At 48.4% G+C, this 23,625-nt stretch overlaps 2 protein-coding genes, 1 long non-coding RNA gene and 1 pseudogene across 5 annotated transcripts; 1 reads left to right on the top strand and 3 right to left on the bottom strand.

Annotated features, from left to right (window-relative positions):
- LOC110430703 lies at positions 426-1,617 on the bottom strand. Its single transcript, XR_002448046.1, has 2 exons — positions 1,242-1,617; positions 426-767 (listed from the first exon to the last, which is right to left on the bottom strand). It is a non-coding gene; the product is annotated as an uncharacterized LOC110430703 (long non-coding RNA).
- LOC110431290 lies at positions 2,153-4,056 on the top strand. 2 transcript variants are annotated; one of them, XM_021450268.1, is made up of 2 exons: positions 2,153-2,885; positions 3,393-4,056. In XM_021450268.1, the coding sequence occupies exons 1-2, from the start codon at positions 2,235-2,237 to the stop codon at positions 3,879-3,881; spliced, it is 1,140 nt and encodes a 379-aa protein (XP_021305943.1). In that variant the 5' UTR covers positions 2,153-2,234; the 3' UTR covers positions 3,882-4,056. The 2 variants fall into 2 exon arrangements, with proteins under 2 accessions (XP_021305943.1, XP_021305942.1); XM_021450267.1 differs by having other exon boundaries at positions 2,155-2,885; positions 3,375-4,056.
- Positions 4,628-9,777, bottom strand: LOC8072658 (uncharacterized protein At4g37920, chloroplastic). Of its 2 annotated transcripts, XM_021450266.1 has the most exons (7): positions 9,331-9,777; positions 8,237-8,511; positions 7,862-8,027; positions 7,506-7,571; positions 7,180-7,421; positions 6,128-6,315; positions 4,628-5,056 (listed from the first exon to the last, which is right to left on the bottom strand). In XM_021450266.1, exons 1-7 carry the CDS (start codon positions 9,491-9,493, stop codon positions 4,855-4,857), a joined length of 1,302 nt encoding a protein of 433 aa, XP_021305941.1. In that variant the 5' UTR covers positions 9,494-9,777; the 3' UTR covers positions 4,628-4,854. The 2 variants fall into 2 exon arrangements, with proteins under 2 accessions (XP_021305941.1, XP_002437093.1); XM_002437048.2 differs by lacking the exon at positions 7,506-7,571 and having other exon boundaries at positions 9,331-9,775.
- Positions 13,391-14,214, bottom strand: LOC8072657 (annotated as a pseudogene).

Genomic DNA, 23,625 nt, shown 5'->3' with positions numbered 1-23,625 from the left:
TCTTATATTTTCAAAAACACAAAAAATAATATATATATAAAAGAAAAAAATCTCTCTTCTTTCATTTAGCCCTTTCCTTTACATTTTTTAAAAAGAAAAAAAATCTTTTCCCTTATTTTCTTTTTAAACCTTTACCTTTTCTTTTATCCTTTACCCTATCCCTTCTATTCCTTTACCTTTCCATCCATTGTGTTAGCATGGACGATAAGATCCCTTTCTATAAATATGCTAGCCCCATGGCCATATACCTCAAACCACCAAAACATTCAAAGCCTATCACAGCGGATGGTTTTGAGATAAACCCGAAATTCATAAATCTTGTTAAGAAAGAACCCTTCTCGAAAGGCAGTGGGAAAAATCCATATCCACACATGCGAAAATTTAAGCAATTTGTGGCATTATTCACATAAAATGTGTGTCTGATGAGACCATCCAATGAAAACTATTTCCATTTTCTTTAATGAGAAAAGTTAAATATTGGTATAAACTTAATATGGATTGTGTGCAAGAATATTGGGAGAAGCTACACAATCAATTTCTATGGGAACTGCTAGCGCTCGGACATCCTAACCTTAGGACGGTCAGGCTAGCAGCGGCCCGGCCCAGTCTTTCATTGCGTGCTCGCCCCCACGACATGCGCTGTCCTGCAATGTTCTGGTCCCAGCCCCACCATCGCAGCATGCGCACCACCCCCTCTCGTCGCTCCCAGCATTGAATACCCCGCCTCCGCCTCCCAGCCATGCGAAACATGCGCATCCACGCCCCACCTCCACTCCCAGTAATGAACCAAGAGATCGTGTGCAATAGAAACATAAGATTGACATGAACTGAAACATCAAGGAACATGTTGTTGCAACAAAACAAAAAAAACTGAAAAACAAAACTAATAGCATGAACTGAAACAATATTTTGAACACACAGAAATAACAAAGAGAAGCAAACTGAAACGACATGAGTACCCCAACTGAAACAACCCAAAACTCACTATAAAAAATTTTAGAAAAACAAGTCGAGTGCTGTTGAAACAAACCGGAGAATCTGTTGAAACAACGAGCGGGTCTGTTTTGAAAATCATCAGAGAAACATCGCCGGAAAACTCCACTAAAAACACATGAAACACAGCCTTAGATCTGGTGAATCAAACAACGAAACGCAAAAGAAATAAACAAAAACCACGTCGGAAACATAGCTAGTCGCCGGAAGGGAGGAACCAGACGAGAGAGAGGGGGGACGTGACCTACCCGGACCGGATCCCTTGGATCCACCGTCGCACCCCATCGCGGGTAAGCAGGGACCTCGCCACGACCGCCATGGTCGGATCCGCCCCCACCCCACTCGCCGGAACCCTAACTCCAACCACTGGAGATGGGGGAGGAGGAAAGTAAACGGGGAGGGCGCGACCACCATGGCCGGATCCATGCCACCTTCATCTCTGGTGGCCACCTTCATCTTCTCCGGCGGAGCCGTGCCTAGCTCCTCCCCTCAGTGGCCAGGATCTAGATTCTAGAGTCGCTGGACCTAGCCCCGGTGGTGCTCGACGAGACGTACCGATCTGCTACGGAGGTGCGGCGCTCGCCGGAGCTGCCCACGGAGGCGCGTAGAGGCGGAAGAATGTTGGGAACGGGGCCGCGACAGCACAGGGCGAGCAGCACGGCAGGCAACGGCGGGGGAAGCGCAGCGGGCGCGAGAGGAGGCGGAGAGAACGAGGACCTGTGTGGTGGAGAGTGGATGAAGTGATGGCAGGAATGCATGTGGGAAGTGGGTCGGGGGAGCATCCAAGACCGCGACACGTGGGCAGACGCGCGACGTGATAGGCCGCGCGGTCGAATAGGCCCGCACCACGCCGTCCTATAATTAGGACCTCTAATCTATAGCATGACCGAATTTCTATTGAAATTCTTCCCCGTATCCAAAGTGGCTAACCTACGGAGTAACTTTAAAAAAATTTAGCAATTTAAACAAAGCCCAATTTAGTATGCACAAATCTTGGCAGGACTTTTGCGTTATAAACTAAACGGCCCTGCTACCGAGTTGGGCTTGTTGGCCCATTTGGCACCTAGGGTTTGCGGTGTGAACCCTATATATATCGGGAGCTCCCCTTCTACCTTTTCTTCATGATTGGACAATATTTGTCAAATAAAAACGAAAGTGCTACAGTATCAAAATCCAAAAAAATTTTGGATGTAAACAAGCCCTAAGGCAGCCGCCGCCGCAACGTGGGTGAGAGGAGGGCGATGGAGAGGAGGGCGATGGAGAACGGGGGTGGGTGGAGCCACTGGAGGGCGATGGAGAACGGGGTTGGGACGAAGCCGAGGTTACCAGTTATGGAGATGGTCATGTGTTCCACTTGCTCCAGATTTGTGTTTAGGAACGAGCGCAAGCACGAGGTGGTGGAGGTGGTGGCGGAAGCCGAGAAGATGCGGGACATGTTGTGGGCGGTGCTGCTGCACGGCCCCCTCCAGAAGATGGAGCCGGCTGAGGCGAACAAGAAGCAGCGGGAGATTTTGCAGATGAGGAGGACGATCCTGATGGAGACCAAGATGTGCCCGGCTTGCTCCGGTTCGCCGTTAGAGCCGTGCCCGCCTCGCTTCCGTTCGCTGTTAGCCAAGAAGCCCAGGCCCGATGAGGAGGACAAGGCTGGATCGAAGAGCTCGAGGGAGGAGGTCAACGAGTTCATGGCCATCCTTCGGTCGGAGTGCTGGAAGGAGATTGCGACGGATGACGAGGCGATGGTGGCAGACGCCAGATCGTCGGAGCACAAGTTGAAGCGATCGAGGGAGGATGGCAAGAGATCTAGCAGCAGACCCAAGGAGAAGAAGAAGGCCGAGGGCGATGATAAGGAAGGCAGCCGATCCTCGAAGAAGAAGGCTAAGAGATCGAACGAGGTATTTCTTTTATTTCTGTTTGGTTTCAGAGTAGCTTTCTTTTGATTTTATTTCTGTTTGGTTTCAGAGTGGCTTTCTTTTGAATCCAAGAAGGATAGATAGATGGGAATAGATAAAGGAAAACAAATGGTTTCAGAGTAGCTTTCTTTTGAAGAATAGATAGATGGGAATAGGTAAAGGAAAATTAATGTTTTCAGAGTAGCTTTCTTTTGAATCCCAGAAGGATAGATAGATGAGGATATGTAAAGGAAATTAAAATATGTATTTTAATGACTTATCTCATTTAGCTAAACTGTTTTAAGTCTGACTTTCTATATCTACATTAGTATTAGTCTCGGAATGCTTTTAAGCTGGAAATAGCTTGTGTAGAATTTATATCTGATATAGAACACTCATATCGACAGAATAGTTTGTGCTCTTAGTTTGCATTTCTTTTCATATATTTAGTTTGCATTTCTTAATGAAATAGAAATTGTTAACTGACATAAGGAGGGCAGTGGATTGAAGGAGGCGGAGATGGAGCGCAGCAGATCGATCGATGAGGTGTTGTTTGAGGGCATCTTCGAATCAGGCTGCGGAGATCTGAAGACTAAGGTGCATTTTAGGAGGGTGCTCAAGAAGACTATTGAGAGTAAGCCCCCTGTCAAGATTGAATGGGAGCCAATGAAGGAGGACATTGAATTGGCTGGTGGAGAGTGGAAGACTAAGATGGTGACTCAGAGGTTGGACAAGGGCTGCGTTGATCGTTTGATTAATCGGCCCTGTCCTGAGCCTGTCACCTACAATAAGTGTTTTACAAGCCGAGACGCTTTTGATGCTCTTGCTAACCTAGATAAGGTTCATCGCTTGTTCCACTGGTACTTGCAGTACCAGTCCATCATCAAGGGGTATGCTGAGTACCAGAAGGAGGTCACCGATGGCGTAGGTAATGACTGGGGTATGTATGCTGGGTACCATGAGGAGGTTACCGATGGCGTAGGTCATGACTGGAAGTGATGTTGAGGAGGTTACCGATGGCGAGTTCATGTTGCCTAGCATAATAATATAAGTGATAACCTTGCTTGTTTCAGAGATATTCAAGTGGTATATTTTGTCATATGAGTAACTTGATATGCTATTCTCACATCTTTAAAACTAACAGAACTCGCTTATCCAGATGTTATTTACTTAATGTCTCCGTATCATTGTCTCATGTCTTGAGAGTTAATAGTTGCTATATCCTAGATGTTATCATTGTCTCATGTCTTGAGAGTTAATAGTTGCTATATCCTAGATGTTATTTAAATGAGCTATTGTTGATGTCACGCTGGTCATGCTATCCGTTCCACAAGGGATCTTTGCAAGAAACTCGAGATTTTACCAACCAATCTGTCAACTGTCATAGCACAAGCAAGACTTACCACTAGATGAAGCTTTTGACCAAAGGGAATCAACTCAAACTAATTGCATTGATAGATCAGGCCATGGATATCTGAGATTACCTTGAACCAAATTCCCACGCAAACGTGAGGAAAAGATGAGATGCAGCAGCGGGGGCAGAGAGTGTGAATCCAAACCCTACATGAATGCCTTGGCACGGGAGGAGGGTCTTACTGCTCGAGGAACAAGAAAGTGACTCGGGAAAACGAGATGTAGGCAAGTCCGGAAAATATATGCGCTCATGGGAACCTGGAGCCCGAGCAACTGAACTTGACATCCGGTGTGGCCATACCAGAGCTCCGGAGGAAACTATAAGCGTGGCGTATTTCAAAACCGGTAAAATTGCGAACTTAAGAACAAAACCAATCCCGAGCTTTACACTTGTAACAGAAAGTCCCTTCTTATGATAATGCCATTGGCATGCTACAATTTACAATCCATCACTCGTAAATAAATAAAAGCAGCAGGGCATCCGCTATCTACTTATGGATCGTCAGCATCGTTCCAAGTCGGCTTACACATACAGACAGGCTCGTTCACCCTTCTGGTGCTAGTTGTCGTCCATGGATTCCTCCTCAGGATGTATATACTGCTTCATGTATTCTTCCTCGATCGTCTCCTTCAGCAAAGTTAACCTTTGGATGATCACCGGGTCGCTCATCTTTCTCCCATCCATAAAATCCGTCTCCTCCTTGTTGAGATGGTATGAATCGAGCAGCATTTTGATCCATTTGTGGAGTTCTTTGGGAGTTCTGCATGCAAAGACCCGATTATGCCAACTAAAATTATGCCAATGCATAGAAAGTATCTTTACTATCTTATCCCAACCTTATTCTCAAATAATAAAAAAAGATCCGCTCAAAAGTAAAAATGGCACCCATTTATTGGGCAGCCAACTGACTGCTTTATAACAAGACAAATTCAGTCTATTCTGGCCTTCAAATTTCAGCCTCTATTTGAAGTATGAACATTTGTTCCACAATGCAAATCCAATGCATCAGCATAAAAGACAATGTTCATGCACAGTTCACATGGACACATGAGAATCTGAAAATAATAGTTAAGCACCAAGGCAGTCCCAACATTAACTAGTTGAGCTAAACAAAATCGGAAAAGGTCAGCAGCAATTGCGAATTATCATTTCATTAGGTAAAATGTTATAATTTCCTCATTAAGAATCCATTTTTTTCTTCCAAACATATTACTCTGATGAGAAACTTCTGCGGTAACACATAAGGAACTCAATAAGCTATAATGTTATTGTTTATTAAAGCATTTTCGATAACAGTACCCGTACATATTCATGCGTTCAATTTTATATTATACATGCTCATTAAGAATTGACTATCTCATGACATAATGATTTGACAAGCCAGCTTAACACTTGATAACATTAACTCGCAGTTAAGTGGAGCATGTGACTAGAAAAAAAACTTAATTTTGAGGATAAACTAATCAAACTCCCACGAACAATCTAATCAACTGAAATAACCAGTAGGCGGCTTTGCTCATGTGGCGCATTACAGTGACACTGGTGTGGGTCTAGAGTGATGTGGCATATTGTGTAGTTAAGTTTGTCTATGCCAGCATGTCACATCAGTAAAACCACCCTCCAAGGTCCAAAAGGAAGTTATTTTGATTTTTGAGAAGTAGTTGTCAAATATCAATAACTAATGGGATTATGTAGACTTATTCCTAAAGGAAATGAGAGAACAAGAACAGCTACATGTCTCCGACAAAACTGATATGCCACATCGTGAAGACATTTGCAATAATAAAATCAATAGCGACAACAAATGAATATCTTTGTTGAAAACTCTTACGTGTAAAGAGCATCTTCATCCTTGGCTTCATGCTCATCTCCAGGAAAGAAAGCAGTTGCAAGAGCACCAAATCTCTCCTCAGGCTCTTCAATATTCAGCAAATACTTCAGAAGCTTCATCTCAGGAGGTGAGATGCTCTTGAGGCTTTCTTTTGTAGTTGTATAAATATGATACATTATGTCCTTGACCTATGCCATGGATATGAATGTATAAATATGATACATTATGTCCTTGACCTATGCCATGGATATGAATCAGCAAATACTATGTACAATGTTTAGGCACTAGTTTTATAATAATGTCATTTACCTATTCAAAATCTTAGCCAATGTTACTTACTTCACCATACAACTAGTAAGTGCCAAAAAGGTTTGTGGTTTTATACAACATGTTGGTGATTCAGATTTCAAATATGAATTGGAAATAGAATCCACTTATGTCTTGTTTGGCAGAGATCTACCTCCAAGAATTATTAGAGCTGAGTACTCCTAGACTTCTAGCTTCAGAAATCTGAGTTGGAGTTGGAGTTGGGTTTTCCTACATCCAGACCCAGGAATGTGGAGTTGTAGCTATGGTTACAGTTTACGAAGGCTCACTGAATCCTAATAAGCATTCTTACAAATAATATGTTTTCGACTTCCATAACATTTTCCTATTCAAGATTTACATAAAACTAAAAAAATAAAAATAACATTTCAAAGAGAATATAAAGGAAAAAGAAACTTTAGGTAAAGTTACCAAACAATGAAGCCAGGTGGTATTACATCCACTCTCAGGATAACAAAATGTTATGTTACATTTCTTATACATATATACGAAATTTTCATTACTTAATGCCTGATTTCTGCGGAAGCACAAACTGACAAGATGGCTATATTTCTAGTCTCGGTAGTCTATGTTGTTTGATAGTACCACAGTGGAACAATCAACACAATGTCTCATAATGCGCTGAGTGTAACACCAACAACCCAGGTGGGCAAGAATTTAGCAAGAAAGCATGCTTAAACACAGGGAAACTTATACAACTTTGTTTATATTGAATTAAGACTAACCTTATCGTTCATAGTTTTAGATTCTTTTGCAGCAGCCCAAGCTCTGTTAATAAGAAGAATTAGAGATGAATCAAGTTCTTTAGCCTTGGCTAAGCTTTTGATCTTGTCACAAGCACCATCTAGTGAAGAGGAATTCAGTATATCATCAAACTTCAACTGAGCAGATTCGATATCCAACTGTTCCAGTGTACAATCATATGCATGAATTGCAGATAGGCATTTGGCTCCAAGCCTGACTATTCCTGCATAATATTGAGAACTAATCAGCTCATAATACAAATTACCATATTCAGAACAATAACTAAAAGTAAAGTAGATACACTGACCTGCCAATTCACACGACAAGAATTTGGTACTGACCAGTAACCCCATGTTCATTAGAATATGTTGACCTTAACAACCAACCCAGATGAAGCAACAAACAAACTAAATAAAGACAATCTAGTGATACTTCTATGTGCTGCATGTAACATTTTTGTTCTTCTGCAATCTTGGTTAACCAGAAATCATGAACCATGTGTTCACAAAACAAATAAAAAACAAATAATCAATTTCTCAAATGTGATCTGTTTCTGTAACCTTATTATGGTGTGATTATATTTTAGCGGCTAATCACCTTTGGTATGAATCAAGTAATAAAGTGTGATATGTGAGTAAAAATTGATAGAAGGTATGTAGTTACCATCTCGCTCATCAAGGCCATTATAAGCATTCACAAGGAAATTAAGATGGCGGAAGAACTCCCCAGTGAAATCCTTCCGTCGTCTTGCAACAATAGCATTAATATCTGCAGGGTTCTCTCTGAGCTCATTGAAGAGTTCCATGTGCTTCTCTATTTCATTGTCTATCTGAATTCAAAACATGAAGAATATCCACATAGTTAAGAGAGCATCTGGATACTTTTTTGGTTTGAATATATTGCACCTACTCTGACAATAATATCATGTAATCTTAATACATGGGGTTCTTAAGGTTGATGTGAGAAAAATTATACTGGCAACTATGAAAACTCAATTAAAAGGGTGATTGTATGTAAGGAGAACAGATAAGGACTTACCTTCTTAACTTTTCTAGCAAGTACAACCAACTTTTGTTTCAGTGAAGGATCAGTGTCCATATCTATGCGGACTTGACAACGCTTGTAGAAGTGTTCCCTGTACCTTCGCCACTCCTCTCTAAACACCAATAACTTTCTCCAGTCCTTTGTTTCTGGTTTCTTATACATGAATAACTCAATGAATTTGTCGCAGATTTCAGTCATAGTGTACCCCATTGCAACTTCGGCCTCAGTTTGGTCTTTCACACTAGCAATTGTAGGACTAGCTACACAACCTGTAATTAAATGTAGGTCATGATGTAGGACATATTTTTCAAAGTTATAATGTAAAGATGAGCATCTGGACTTCTGGAGCATACACACAGAGAAAAAAGGCACACTTGTGAAACAAGGGAAAATAATATCCAACTCAGTAACGTTACCCAATTGAATGGCAGTAAGATGCACACTCTAATTATTTTCATCTGATTTCAATTGACATATCGACCCAGGTAATCCTATCAGAGATTTGGGCCCCTTTCTTACTGTTACCACTTACCAGATGTGGGCTCTAGATCAAAATTTGCACCTCCCATTATCTCAAAAATGTTAAAAATCTGCAATGCTTGGATTCCATCTTTTATGATCAACCATTCAATTGAAACAGGTGGTCAATTTATTGGAATTTTGGTTTAAGGAATATCGCAATTGGCCAAAGAAACAAAAATACTTGCACCTCATAACTGAATCCCTTCAGCGCTCAGCAACATCCAATGTGGCATTGCAGACATTCATCGAACACCTCTAAGGCAACCCAAACGTGGTGTAACCTACACGAATTGGCCAAACAAGGAAAGGAATGCAGTCGCCTCTGAGTCTTAGCGAATTATCAGTCCCTACTTCCTCGCCCCAAGTTGCTTGGATTGGCTAAAAAAAGTTGCTAGCAGCTAAAAAAAAAAAACTTGTAGCAAATCCAAACAGCTCAGCTTACAGTAAAGAGTTTATAGTCCATCTTGAACTATTCAACCACCTGGCTTACAAAAAACTACTAGAGCTGAATTCAAGAATCGACAAAAAAAGGAGGGAGGAGGAGGAGGAATGTATTTGTGCCTTACGGGGTGGTGGTGGTGGAGCTGCGGCGAGGCGGCCGCGCTGAGTCGAATGGGGAATGTGTTCGGAGGCGGAGGAGGAAGAGAGGGAGTGCAAATGGGCGGCGGCCGTTGACGCAGGCGGTGGTCGGGGTGAAGCGCGGCAGAGGACGCCCGGGTTCGTCGCCATCGGTGCCAGCACGGTGAGAGGAATCGGCTGTACGAGTGGTGGTGGACTGTGGTTTAGGAGGCTTATCGCTTGCCTCGCCAAGCTCGTGCAGCAACCGTTTCCCTGGACCCGCGGGCCTGCTGGCTGCCGAGGCGGCACTTGCCTCGTCGCGCGCGAGGTGGACGCCGAGACCGCTGCCTCGCCGGGTTGGAGGGACACCGGAGGCGCAGCTCGCCCTCGCGTCGCCGGAGCTTCCTGCCGTCTGCGGGTAAACGGCGAGACTGGATGAGAGCAACTCCCCAAAACTAAGCCCTTACTTTTTAATTTAGGTGCTCTCCCTACTTCTTGGGCTCAATTTTTTTACTTCAACTCCAACGGTAGCACCTAAATTTGGACCTCCAAACTTATTCCAGAGAGAATGACACAAGGGACCCACTCGTCAGTGTCCTTTTCTTCTTCATCTTTCTTCTTCCTTTGGACATGGACACAATTAGAGCATCGAGCCGGTTACCGTAGAGTGTCATGCACATATAAGGGTAGAGAGAAAAGGAGCATGCGCTAGGGCTAGGACACGCGATAGAGGATGGGGGCTGCCCTGTTGGGCCAACAAGAATGGAGTCTGGGGGAGAAATATGGGTGCCCAGCCAAATATGGGGTCTGGAGTAGGGGCCCTGCTGGAGTAATGTTTTTAGTCTGGGCACCTATATTTAGCTATTGGGGCTTGAGTAGGGGCCCTGCTGGAGTTGCTCTGAGTGGCGAAGTGGATAATAAGAAGTGCTGAGTGGGCTTCTTTTTAGTGGTTGAGTGGGCTTCTTTTCTTTTCTGCTCTTTTGGGCCAATCCCCGCGCGGCGCGAATGGCAACAAACGCAAGCGGACTACAAAGCCTGTTGCCATGCTGCCAAATGGGAGCCCAGCGTGCGCAGAAAGGCCCAGACCGTGCAGTTCATGACGGCCTGGCACGGTGATGCTCAACTGGACCATTGACACTGCTGCACGCAGGCCAGGCCAGCTCGTTCTCTAACTACTAGTACACGAACCGTACCTGACATGGCGGGACATGTCGTGTTGTGCGGCTCATTAGACTATCCGCACTCATCTTTCTCTAAATTCATCCCCTATCCATCCTAGTCATCAAGATTCTCTACTCTGTACTACTTTCTTCCGCAGTCATGTTACTCCAAATTCACCCTCTATAGCTAATGGGGTCCACACGTCAACATTTTTATATTTTTTCTCTCTCCTCCCTCTTCTCTCTCCCTCTCTTTTCCCCCTCCTTTCTTCTCTCTTCTCCCTTCCTTTTTTTCTCTAGCGGTGCAGAGCAGAGCAGAGCAGAGAGCGGGCCGATCCGGCGCGCGCGCAGGACGCCGCTGCTCACGTGCGCGCGGCCGACCGGTGGTGCCCGGCAAGCCCGCCTCGCGGTGCGGGCTCCCCTTCGCCTTGTGACGGCGGCCTGGCCCTCGACTGGCGGCCGGCGAGCTCCATCCTCTCGGGACGCGCGCGCGGCCATGCCTGCGCCCACCCAGCTCTGCTCCTCTGTTTCCGTGCGGCCGCCGCAGAAGGAGCCAGCGAGCTCGACGCGGGCGCGGAGCATCTCCGGGCGGCGGCCTCCCTCCAAAACGACATGGCGGCTCGCAGCGGGCTCCTCTCCCTCCGGCGGGCGCGGTCTCCCCTGTGCCCTCTCTCTCTTCACGGCGGCCGCCAGCGCGAGGTGGTTGGCGGGGACGAGCTCGACAGTGCCCCTCTCTCCCCTCTCTCTCTCTCCATGGGCGGGACCCACTCGTCCTTACCGGGAGTGGGCATACCTCCGGTTCAGACAACGCAAGATCGATCTTCCAGAACGATAGCGCACTTGAATGGCGTACCCGGTGCAGGCTATTCTTACGGAACGTGTTTCCTGGAAGTGGGTACCGGAAACGTTTCCAGTACCAACTGCGGCTTGTCTTAGACTATCCGCACTCATGTTACTCCATATTCATCCCCTATCCATCCTAGTCATTAAGATTCTTTCCTCCATACCACTTTCTCTCCCAGTCACGTTACTCTATATTTCTACTCTACATCAACCATCTTATATTTTATTCATCCATCCCAACTACCATCGTAGTAGTACTACTCCGAGCGCGATGATATCGACGGGCATCGTGGTGCGGCGCGTACGGCCTACGGCTTCCCCTGCCCTCTGCCCTGCCCCCGTCCTCGCCGCCTCTCCTCGCCCTCTCCTCCGGTGGATGGGCGGCGCGCTATGTAGGAGCGCCATGACTGCGTGCTGCAGGAGCTGAAGGAGCGAGGGCGGCCGGGCGGGCACGGGCGGCGGGCGCAGCCCTCTCCTCCTCCATCGTCGGTGCGGGCGGCGGCCACGGCTCCTCCTGTCTGGCGAGCGCGCAGTGGCCCCGGCGAGGGCACCGCCCGGCGCAGAGGCCAGCGGGCGCGTGCGCGAGCGGCCAGCGAGGGAGCGGCAGGTGAGCGAGCGCACGAGCGAGCCTTCTTGGAGACGAGGCACCAGCGGACGGGGCACCGGCGGTTCGGCGAGCGCGCGGCGGGGCTCCCTCCCTCCCCGCGTCGTCCATGGAAACCGCGGGTGGGCACGGCCATGGCTTCCACGCAGCTGGCTATAGCGTGAGCGCGGCTCTGGGTGACTCCGGGCGACCGACCATGGCGAGCGGGCTTGATCTGCCGGCGGTGGGCACGGGCTGCCATGGCCAGACCTCCTCTCCTCCTCTGCCATGGCCCCTTCTCTCTTCCCCTTCGGGGCGCGGACGACCGTGGTGGGGCGTGGTGGGGCTAGTGCACGCTTACCGTTTTCGGGCCGTACATCGCTATCTGTCGCGTGTGGGGCGTCTTCCGGATGTGTACTGGAGCCCTCCCAGTACCCCGCTGCGGGAGTTCTTTATGGGAAACGATTTTACCGGGTCACTTCCAGTAGCCGCTGCAGACAGTCTTAGACTCTCCACAGCGTTGTGGTGCTCCAAAATTATTTACGCCTGACACCAGGCCTAGATGCCGCCTCTCCTTGTATTCCCACAGTGTGTATCGATGCTTCTCATGACCGTGGACCCCACACAAAAGAAAAATCCCCTTCCTCTTCCTTGAGCAGATCCGGGGCTCCACTTGCCTAGCAACGGGAGGCCGCCCGCAGCCTGCTCGACCTCGGCAGCGACCGGCGGTGCGAGGGCGCGCGCCGATGGGGGCGGCTCCCGCAAGTGGTGGGCGCCGTTGCTGGGTTCTTCCAGCCAGCCGCACTACATCGACGCGCGCCCGACGGCAGCGTTCGAGGAGGGGCCAGAGTAGGCGCGGTGGCAGCGTCCGAGGAGGAGGGGCCGGAGCAGGAGCGATGGCCGGTGGCGTCGTTGGTCTCGGCCAGGCGGTTCGGCGGTCTCGGCCAGGCGCTCGGGGAGGTGTCGGCGGAGGCCGCCCGGACAACAGAGTGCTCCCCGCGCGAGTCTCTACTCCCCGTGCATCGGCGGCCGGTGGGCCCCCTCCCCAGCGCAGCAGTGATGGCCGGCAATCCCGCTGTCTCCCAGGCGGCGGTGCCCGCTTTCGAGCGGAAGAACTCCACTCCGCCTTGAGCGCAAGGCCGAGGCCACCAAGACGTGAGCGTAGCAGGGAATATGATTTTTACTCGACAAGGCATCCGTGACCCTACATGTCACAGCACCGCTCACAACGTTGGGCACTGGTGCCTGAAGCCCTTTTTCCTGTCCAGGCACCGCAAAAAGAGCACATTGTGGCCAGTCTTAGACTATGTGCACCTAATATCCTCCTCTGTGCATCCCAATCATCAAAATTCTTTCATCTATACCTAATTTTTTTTTTTCACACTCGTCATCCTCTATAGGTCTCCTCGATACCAACAACCAAAAGTGGGCCCCGCCTGTCACCCTCTTTTCCTCTCTCTCCCCTCTCCTCTATCCTTTTTCCTACCGCACTGGAGCCCGCTGTACTCGTGTCACGGGGAGCTCGGAGGCCTCCATCACATGCGCGGCCACACTCGCGTCAGCGCCGGGATCACCAAGCTTCTCGACGAGCACGCGACGCACCCAAGCGCGCGCCGGCGCGAAAGAGCTTGACCCGTGACGGGAGCAACGTCACGGCGACGAGGTTGCAGCGCAGGAGGCGCCGCACGGACCCGTAGCTGGCACGGGTGATGGTGTTGTTGTTCTCACCGAGGAACATGACCGACACGAGCGCCGGCCGGTGTGCCAGCGCCGCACTGCGGTCGATGAGCTCCTCGTGCGCGACATGGCAGTCTGCGACAAAAACGGAGCGACCCCCCGATGTGGAGTGCCAGCATTGGGCCGTACCGCACAAAGAGGCGCCGCAGCAGGGGCTCGATCTCGGCAGGCGAGTTGGTGAGCCACACCACGCTGCCAAGCAGCGGCAGTGACGGCAAGCCCAAGGGGAGGCGGCGCCTACCTCGCGTGCGAAGCGGGAGGAGGAGTGTGGCTGGGATGAGGAGCACGGTGGGGAGGAGTCGCGTTGCATCCATCGGTCGGCTCAGTTGCGTGGCATCATCCATTGGTCTATTTCGGATCAATGAATGGATCAGAGTGTGTACCGCCAGCCAGTAGTGGAGATGGAGGTGGGTGGATGGAAGCAGATTGGAGGCATCGAGCCGTAGCAGCAGCTTCCTTTGGTGGGCGTAGGCTCCCTCTAGCTGGCACGGGACGGTCGCAATGGACGGGCCGGCCCCCGCGGAGCTCCTCTGCTCCCTCCAGCGCCACGAGCTCGCGCTCCCCTGCATTCTCTGACTGTCGCATGTGTCTCGCCCGCGCTCCTCTGCTTCGGACCGACCCTCCCTACTCCCTCCCAACTGGCTGCCCTCTCCTCCCGTTGCGACGGCCCTGGTCCCCTCCCCTCCCCTCCCCTCCACGCGGCGGAGCAGATGCGCGGGCCCTATGTTAGGCGACGTGGTAGTGGATGGCCGCTATCCACCTCTAGATTTGGCGGACGATGATTTACCGGACCCGATGCGGGCTTTCCATCTGCTAAGGCCTTGTTTAGTTTGGGAAAAATTTTAGATTTTGCTACTGTAGCACTTTCGTTTGTTTGTGGTAAATATTATCCAATTATAGACTAACTAGGATCAAAAAATTCGTCTCGCGATTTACAGGTAAACTGTATAATTAGTTTTTGTTTTCGTCTATATTTAATATTTTATGCATGTGCCGCAAGATTCGATGTGACGGGGAATCTTGAAAAATTTTGGAAACTAAACAGTCCATCATGGAGGAACGCATAGTGTTCCCTGGTGCGGACAGTCTTGGGCCAGGTTCATGTCGTGCGCGTTCAAAGGCTATTGCTACGTGGAACGGTGTGGGGGTGGTGTGTCACGCCTGGCACTTGTGCACGCGACACGTGAGGGTGGAGATAGCACTGGCTGCATGCGGCCGCGAGGTGCTTAGACTACCCACACTCATGAACCTCTGTTTTCGTTCTCTATGCATCCTAGTTATCAAGATTCTCTCCTCCATATATGTTTTTTCTACACCCATCACTTTGTGTATCTTATACTCTATACCAACTACCAATAACGGCCCCACTTGTTATCCTCTATAAATTTTATCTAAATATATTTATGTGAGCTCCTGTTTTGATGAATTTATTGAAACAAATTCAACGGTGCAATTGAAATTTAATTTGATGTTGTGGTTTGTGACGTATAACATTTTTTAGTCGCTAGAAAATAGTGGGCCCGCCTGCATGCTGTCACTTCTCTCTCTCCCCCGTCGCATGCCTGTGGTCGCTACGCGCAATAGCGGGCCTCCTGGATATCGCCAGATCTGACGGGTGACCGGTGGTTCCGGAACGTTTGCAGTATAGCGCTGCAGCTTCATTTTACCGGATAACTTTTCTCTAGGATCATATAGAGGTGCCACTGCAGATGGTCTTATTTTCCAAAGTCAAACGGTGGTTACTCCAAAGAGTCCAAACACCAAATCTGCATGTAAACAGAGCGTGACCAAGGCTGTGTCCTGTGGTGTGACTTATTGATGTATAGATTAGTCTCCACTCAGTGAAATGAATTGCCAGAGGCCGCCGGATAGGTGACGACAACGCCAAACACTAAACCAAACGAAATTTTCAAAAGTTTTCATTTTTCCCTCCTCGTATACGGTACATATACAGTTATTTGATTAGTGTCAAGAGGATCTGTCTAATCACTATCAAGTTATGTTAACCCCACAAAACACTATCGGTTATGTTAACCTCACAAAATAATAAAAAAACACATTGCTAAAAACTCACGACAACACACGCGCACACACAAACATAACACACATATACACGTGCACACACATAAACACACACAAACACACTCACAAGCATAACAAAGCGAGAGGAAGTAGAGGGCAAAGAAGGAAGCCATGCACGTATAGATGGCCACCGTGCCGGCACGGTGCTGCGGCGTGTCGCGCCGTGCCGTGCCATGGGCCAGGCCTGCGGCCCACGGCACGACACATGAGCTTAGGGTTTAGGGTTTAGGATTGACGTGCCGAGAGCACGACGTGCCGCCGTGCCTGCCGTGCCGCTGTGTCGTGCCGCTGTCGCCGTCGGGGAAGGCGAAGCTGGTTGAGAGACGGGACACGGTAGCGGCTGCCGCGGTGGTGGCGGAAGGCGCGCGCGGCGAGGACGAGGACCAGGAGGAACAGCGCGGACGTGACGGCGAAGAGGAGGAAGATGGCGAGCGCGGCCGCCATCACGGCCGCCTGCACGGCGACCGACAGGAGCCGCGCGCCGGCGCACGGCTGGCCGCGCTGGTGGTGCCGCGGGATGCCGGCGGCCGCGGCGCGCCCGTCGTTGTGCTTATTGGCCTCTTCTCTTCACGGTCCGGCAGTCCCAGGGCGAGCTCGGGCTCGGGCACAGCGCCGACGCCGGCGGCGGGAGTGGACGAGGCCATTTGGATTCGGATGAGGCGGCCGACGGCTGGCGTCCTTGGCGTGGCTCGGGCGCTCGGCAGCGCAGGGTGCCGAGGACCCGGGGTGGAATGGAATCGGTGGAGAATTGGAAGAAGGGGGGCGACGGGGACGATGGCCACCGTGCCGATGGCCGTGCCGTGCCTCGCGCCAGGCCGGCGGCCCACACACTGCACTGGCCATGGGCCGTGCCGTGGGCCGGATGGCCATATATACATGCACGCGCCCAGAAAGATGGCCCGTCCCGGTGAGCGGCGACGGAGGGAGAAGGCAATGGCCCGCCGGGGACGATGCCCATGTTAGAGAGAACCGCTATAACGCCAATGACGGGCGAGCTTGCGCTGGGGACACTCGCAGGAGAAGCCACGCCCGCGCCCACGCTGTGCCGACGGTGGGGCGTGACAGAATCCTTGGTGACATGGCGGCCTGGGAATGAAGGAACTTGGAAAGGAGAGCTATGCGAGGGAGGGAGCACACATGTCGTTTGGCCATGCGAGCCAGATGCTCGGATCAATTGGATAGAAATCCGATTGATAACATACAACAAAATAACCGGTTGGTAAGAAAAAACGTACCTATCATTTGTAGATACTCCCTCCGTACATTTGGAAGTGTCACTCTAGATTCTGTGCCATCTTATTTAACCATTCGTCTTATTTATTTTTTAAAAAATATTAGTTATTTTTCTAACTTATTTTATCGTTAGAGATATTTTAATAATTTATTTATTTTATGTTTTGCTAAAAAAAATTAAATAAAACATTTGAGTGGTTGAGTGGGCCTTTCTTTTGTGCTCTTTTGGCGTAACCAGACAGACGGCCCATCCACAGTGCACACGCTCTTGCTTTCTTTCGTGGCTGCTCAGTGCCGGCCCACTCTCGATGGAATGGAATTTTTTTGTCACACCGTCACACGGGATGTCAACGCACGGGCACCTCCAACACGGGATGTCAACACACGGGCACCTCCAACCCGACAAGTGCCGCCAAACGTGGCAGCGACGCCCTTGGCTTCCATTCCACTTTCGGTAATGCTTCGCCTCGGCCCGGCCCATCACACCCGCGTGGCCTCGGTGGCTCCGCCACCGCGCGATACACACGACGACCGGCACCCACACATCCCACTCTCTCACACCACTCCTCCCCCTGCTCTCTCTCTCTCTCTCTCCAGGGTTGTAGGATCTCTGGACGTACAGGAAGTGGCCTAGAGGGGGGGGGGTGAATAGACCTGTTCAAAATTTTTCAGCAAAGTGTATCAGTCACACAGGCAAGGGCGGCAGTGAGGCCCTCCCAGGGCGGCACTGCCGGCCTCTACAGAAAAACAGGCAGAAGCTTAATTGAAATGATTCAAAGTTTACCCAGGGAAATTTAGATCGACTAAATTTCCAAGCTTCCTGCAAGATAGTAGAGCACGAGTATGTAGCTAGAATGTGCTGGAGCCTCCCCACCAAGTAGATCGGCCTCAAATCCTAACACAAACTCATACACAAGTGAAAGCACACAAGACACACGATTTTTACCGTGGTTCAGCTGTTGCCACAACAAGGCTTGGCCTACTCCACGTTGTTGAGGCGCCCACACTAGGACCGGCTTAGCCACACAGGCTTACCTTCTCCTCGTTCTCAAAGCAAGGATTTTACCCCTTGCAAAGAGTGAAGAATGTATTAGCTGCAAGGGTAACCTTACAAACCTTCCCTTGGCTGCCACACAAGTTGGCAAGCTCTAGGGCGACGCCTAGCCGGCTAGGAGCAAGCTCCAAGAGTAACAAACTCAAGGCTGCCGGCCAAACGTGAACCAAAAGCTCTTTTTGACGCTGGGAATCAATGGATCTGCTCTCCAATCGAAGTTTGCTGCCTTTTCCCTCAAGTTTTGATGGTTGGAATCAAGGATTGGCTTGGGGGCTTGAGGAGCAACAATGGAGGGAGAGAGAAGTGAGCTCTGGTCTGTTTGCAACGGTTGGGAGCGAGGAAGATGAGCAGATTACCGTTTGAGACGGTCTGGAAGGGTATTTATACCCAGCTCTCCAACTGTCACAGGGTAGGGCGGCAGTGCCGCCCTTGCCTGAACCAGCCTGAAAACACCAAAGTGTAGAGAGAAAGATATGCTGGTTAGGCTTGGGTCTGAGGATGTTGAGGAGCTTTTGAGCCTTTGGTTCACAATTTGATCAACAAACTTGGAGTCCCTCTTTATAGTACGGCTTTTCCTATACTCAAATTCAAACCGAAAATAAATTAAACCTCCTTTGGAGCTAGGAAAGCCATCCTTTAGAAATGGGGGATCCTCCATGTTATTCAACAACCTCTTTGCTATATTCCCTGCTTGTCATCTCAGCAAAACTCATTAGTTCCCTAATTCGGTGGTCATCAACGCCAAAACCCACAATAGGCTTGATTGCACTTACAATCTCCCCCTTTTTGGTGATTGATGACAACCAAATTAGAGCTTACAAAAGATAATAATCATAACTGAGATTTAAATGGTCATGGGCATAGGAGCTCCCCCTAAATGTATGATTGGAGTTTTGAATACTCAAACTTGACATGAAACTCAAGCCTCATGCATTTAGCAAGTGATGGAGGACCTCCCCCTATGTCCATGACCTCTGTGGGGTGCAACAAACTGTGTCACAAAATAACCGTGTATGCATATGACAGTTTATACAAGCAGGACAGCATGCTGCTGTAGTAGAGGGCCTCACTGCAGCCCTGGTAGGGCGCCACTGCCGCCCTTGCTACACCAGCAAGCTGACAGAAATTTCAAAAAGCATTACACCACACAAACAGTTTAACCAACAGAATTTAAACTAATAATTAAGCTTGACAAGCAGTTCACAAGTACATGTTCACATCCGAAGCAAATAGAGACAAGTAAGTAGCATTATTACAACTTAAAAATAGTTTTTGAAGAAGCACTCATGCTCACAAACTAACAACTAACACTCTTATCGGATCTGAACATGAAGATCTGTAGCTGCAGTAACGAAGTCCAGTCGAAAAGAATTGACCCCTCTAATTTCTCTAATTTTCTCCCCCTTTGGCATCAAGTACCAAAAAGAGAAAAGAAGAGAGAAAGAAGAGAGAACAACTCACTCATCATCGTCGTCATCGTCACTGGAAACCACGGCACGACCAGCCCTATGAGTAGTAGCTGTGAAGCGAGAGGCACGCGTAGAACGTCGAGGAGCAGCCGCTGAAGTGCTAGCCCGCCGCTGTCTAGCATCATCCCTGAACTGCCTATAGACACTGCCTAGTGTCTCCTGAAGATCTGGATCATCATCATATCCCTGGTGCTCATCATAGCTGCCATGTACTTCATCAGACTCCGTGTCAGATAGGTGAGGAAGATCTGGAAACTGAGGAGGTGGAGCCACGGGTGGAAGAAGAGGTAGACCCTGAACCTCTCTAGCTGCATTTATTGCATGCCTGCTCTCCATCCTGTCATCATACTGATTTTGTGCCATGTAAGAGCAAGTGCTAAAAATAGCCTTCACCCATTCTGCCAACTTCTGAAAGCGCTTCTTCTTCCTTCCATCTCTCCTCTGTGGCACACTGAGGCCTCCCTCACTATGGTATGAGCTCTCTACTGCAGGAGGTGGGGCTGTTTTACCACCTTTGGTTTTCTTGATGTTATACACAGTGTGGCTACAATCCTTAGGATATCTGACTCCAGTCACTCTCTCAATCATAAACATCAGATAAGGAGCATAAGGAAGTGACCTCCTCCCATCATCCATAGCATATGCCAGCTCTACCCATATGAACCTTGGAATATTAAATTTATCCCCTTCTGGAAATCTGGACAGCACATTAGTAATATGGCCATTGAGATCAGTGGCATTGTCTTTTGGGTTGAGTGTCATTTTGATAAGATTGTTCATCACATAATAGAAACTCTTCAACCCAGTCCTCCTGTTGTTCACTTGGGTTGGATCCTCCCACATAAAACTCACCTCATGTGGCTCAAACCTTCTCTCATTGTGAATTCGAGAGTAGGTTCTATGGTCATTTCCAAAACCCAATATCCTGCAGAAGGTAATGAAATCAATCCTATAATGAGTACCATCGGTCATCCAATGAACCTCGTCATTGTCTCTGTTCCAGAAGTAGGTAGCATGAAACTGGGCAAGTATCTCTCTATTCCAGTCATATTTAAAGGACATGAGAGTGGACAGCTCAAATTTATCACATACTTTAATTGCAGCATCAAAATCAGGCTCCTCTTTTGCTTGCATAGCATCAAAGTCAATGAAATGCATCTCACAAATCTTTCCCTTTCTAGCTGGTAGAATAGCAGTGGCATAGAAATTTGAATGAAAAACATTCCAGAAACGATAATCAACACCACTTATCTTGCTGTGAGCATAGGGATCCATCTCTCTAGCTTCCTCCACAGCTTTCCAGCTTGCTGCATAATTGACTAAGGGATGATCCACTGTGTCATTTGGTGCCTTGAGTTCAAACTCATCAGTGCTGTCCCTTATGTAGCTCTCATCAAACTCTATAATGTGCAGGGGAGTGCTAGGACAACCTATGGGAGAGATGGTGAAACCAGCCTGCTGCAACATTTCTTCTTGCTGAATATACTGCTGCCTTGCTGCTCTATCATCTCCAAAGAAAACTCCAGAGCTGCTGCCTCTCCCCCTGCCTCTGCGAACTTGTTGCTTGGTGGATATTTTCCTCTTTTCTCGGTCCATCTATTCCAAAAATGAGCCAAAACAGAAACTGTACATCTGGCATATAGTAGAGCATATGTAGAGTCAATTGATCAAGTGAGATGTGTAGAATATGGACTGTGGGAACTCCCCCTAACCAAACAGGTCAGGTGAGGGCGGCACTGCCGCCCTGCAGAGTTTCTGCAGTCCCTACTCTACACTTCATCACTTATTCAATTTACACACATGTGCACCACTGTCCATCATACAATTTCTAAGACAGTTCATAAGCAGACTAAGTCTAGATGAGCATGGGCTTAAAGAGGATGAACAAACGAACTAGGATAGATTTAATCTATGAACTTTAATCGATTCACTTTCCCTTCAATGTATTGAAACTGCAGAGAAGCAGTTGCCAAGGCCGGCACTGCCGACCTTAAGCTCCGGCACTGCCGGAGGGCATCTTTCAATACGTCGAGAGAAATCAAATCCATTCAAATCCATCCACTAAACCTCTTCCTAATTCATCATCCATCCCCTAGAAACTGAAACTTTTGCCCAAAAAGAGACATTGCATAGATCGGGATAGATTAGGGTTTCACCTTGCTTTACTTCCTTGGATTGAGGGGATGAGAGAAGAATGTCCCTCCTTGGAGAGGAAGCAGCCCACCCAAATGCACCACTGGAGAAGACCAGAGAAGGCCTTCCCCTCTTCTCCTTCTTCCTCACGGTAGAGAAGAGGCCGATGGGGAGAGGTCCCCTGGAGCCGACGTGAGGGAGAGAGAGAGACAAAGAGGGAGAGGTGCGGCGCAATGTGGAGAAGAGAGAGAGATCACGGGCACAACTAGAATGAAAAGAAAAGTGGGCCCGTGAGATACAGTCCAAGGGAATTTTACCCTGAACCGCTTAGGGCGGCACTGCCGCCCTCTAAGGGCGGCACTGCCGCCCTCCTTGACAGCAGAGGGAATAGAAGAAAATAACTTTTCTCTATTGCTTTAGATATGAACACATACAGCCCAAACACCATGACTAGACACAAGGAAACAATCAAACTATAGTCATGATATTTGAGACAGATTTTTAAGAGGTTTTGAAAGACATAATTAAATCTTTTCAAGCATTTTCTCCTATGCATACTTGTTAATCAAACAAGGTGTGTGCTGGAGTTCAAACCACGTTACGAGAATCCAAGATATTCAGTTCACTACGCAAAGCACAAAACCTTGTCTCGTCTAGAGGCTTAGTGAAGATATCGGCTAGTTGCTTTTCGGTGCTCACATGGCGAATTTCGATATCTCCTTTGGCTTCGTGGTCTCTCAAGAAGTGATGTCGGACGTCTATGTGCTTGGTTCTTGAGTGACTTACAGGGTTGTTTGCAAGTTTTATGGCACTTTCATTGTCACACAAAAGTGGGATTTTGGTAAATTGACATCCGAAATCACGAAGGGTTTGCCTCATCCAAAGTAATTGAGCACAGCATGCACCGGCTGCAATATACTCGGCCTCAGCTGTGGAAAGGGCTACACAATTTTGCTTTTTAGAACTCCAAGACACTAAGGACCGTCCAAGGAATTGACATGTCCCCGAAGTGCTTTTTCTATCTACTTTGCAGCCGGCATAATCAGAATCTGAATAGCCAAGTAGATTGAACTTGGAGCCCTTAGGATACCACAAGCCAAGGTTAGGAGTGTGTACTAAATATCTCAAGATTCTCTTAACAGCCACTAAGTGACATTCTTTCGGATTAGCTTGAAATCTAGCACACATGCACACACTAAGCATAATATCAGGCCTAGATGCGCACAGATAAAGTAAAGAGCCGATCATGGAGCGGTATACCTTGATATCCACGGCCTTCCCTTTATCATCAAGATCAAGATGTCCATTAGTTGGCATGGGAGTATTGATAGGCTTCGCTTTCTCCATGTCAAACTTCTTCAGCATATCAAGGGTGTACTTGGTTTGACTTATGAAAGTCCCTTCCTTCAATTGCTTGATTTGAAACCCGAGGAAGTACTTCAGCTCACCCGTCATGGACATCTCAAATCTTTTTGTCATGATCCTACTAAATTCCTCGCAAAACACTTGATTAGTACTACCAAATATTATGTCATCGACATATATTTGGCACACAAATATATCATTACCAATTTTACGAGTGAAAAGAGTAGAATCAGCTTTGCCTATTTCAAAGCCTTTCTTGAGCAAGAAATCCTTAAGGCATTCATACCATGCTCTTGGTGCTTGCTTGAGCCCATAGAGCGCCTTTTGGAGTTTATAGACATGGTTTGGAAACTTGGGATCTTCAAAACCTGGTGGCTGCTCAACATACACCAACTCTTGTATAGGGCCGTTGAGGAATGCACTCTTGACATCCATTTGGAACAGCTTGAAGTCGTGATGGGCAGCAAAGGCTAAAAGCATTCGAATTGCTTCAAGCCTTGCCACCGGTGCAAAGGTCTCTTCAAAGTCCAAGCCCTCTACTTGAGTGTAACCTTGAGCCACCAATCTTGCCTTGTTCCTTGTTACCATGCCGTTCTCATCTTGCTTGTTGCGAAAGACCCATTTGGTGCCAATCACATTGGTAT

The sequence above is a fragment of the Sorghum bicolor genome, chromosome 10 (genome assembly GCF_000003195.3).
Source record: "Sorghum bicolor cultivar BTx623 chromosome 10, Sorghum_bicolor_NCBIv3, whole genome shotgun sequence".
NCBI classification, from domain to species: Eukaryota; Viridiplantae; Streptophyta; class Magnoliopsida; order Poales; family Poaceae; genus Sorghum; species Sorghum bicolor.
This window is presented reverse-complemented; position numbering and strand designations above follow the sequence as displayed.

Bases quoted from the DNA above. Each gene is read 5' to 3' on its own strand.
- LOC110431290 (XM_021450267.1), top strand. From the start codon at position 2,235: ATGGAGAGGAGGGCGATGGAGAACGGGGGTGGGTGGAGCCACTGGAGG. The intron at 2,886-3,374 runs GTATTTCTTTTA...AACTGACATAAG, and splicing joins AGGCTAAGAGATCGAACGAG to GAGGGCAGTGGATTGAAGGA.
- LOC8072658 (XM_021450266.1), bottom strand. From the start codon at position 9,493: ATGGCGACGAACCCGGGCGTCCTCTGCCGCGCTTCACCCCGACCACCG. The intron at 8,512-9,330 runs GTAAGGCACAAA...ATTTAATTACAG, and splicing joins AGCTCCACCACCACCACCCC to GTTGTGTAGCTAGTCCTACA. The intron at 5,057-6,127 runs GTAAGAGTTTTC...CTTTGCATGCAG, and splicing joins GATGAAGATGCTCTTTACAC to AACTCCCAAAGAACTCCACA.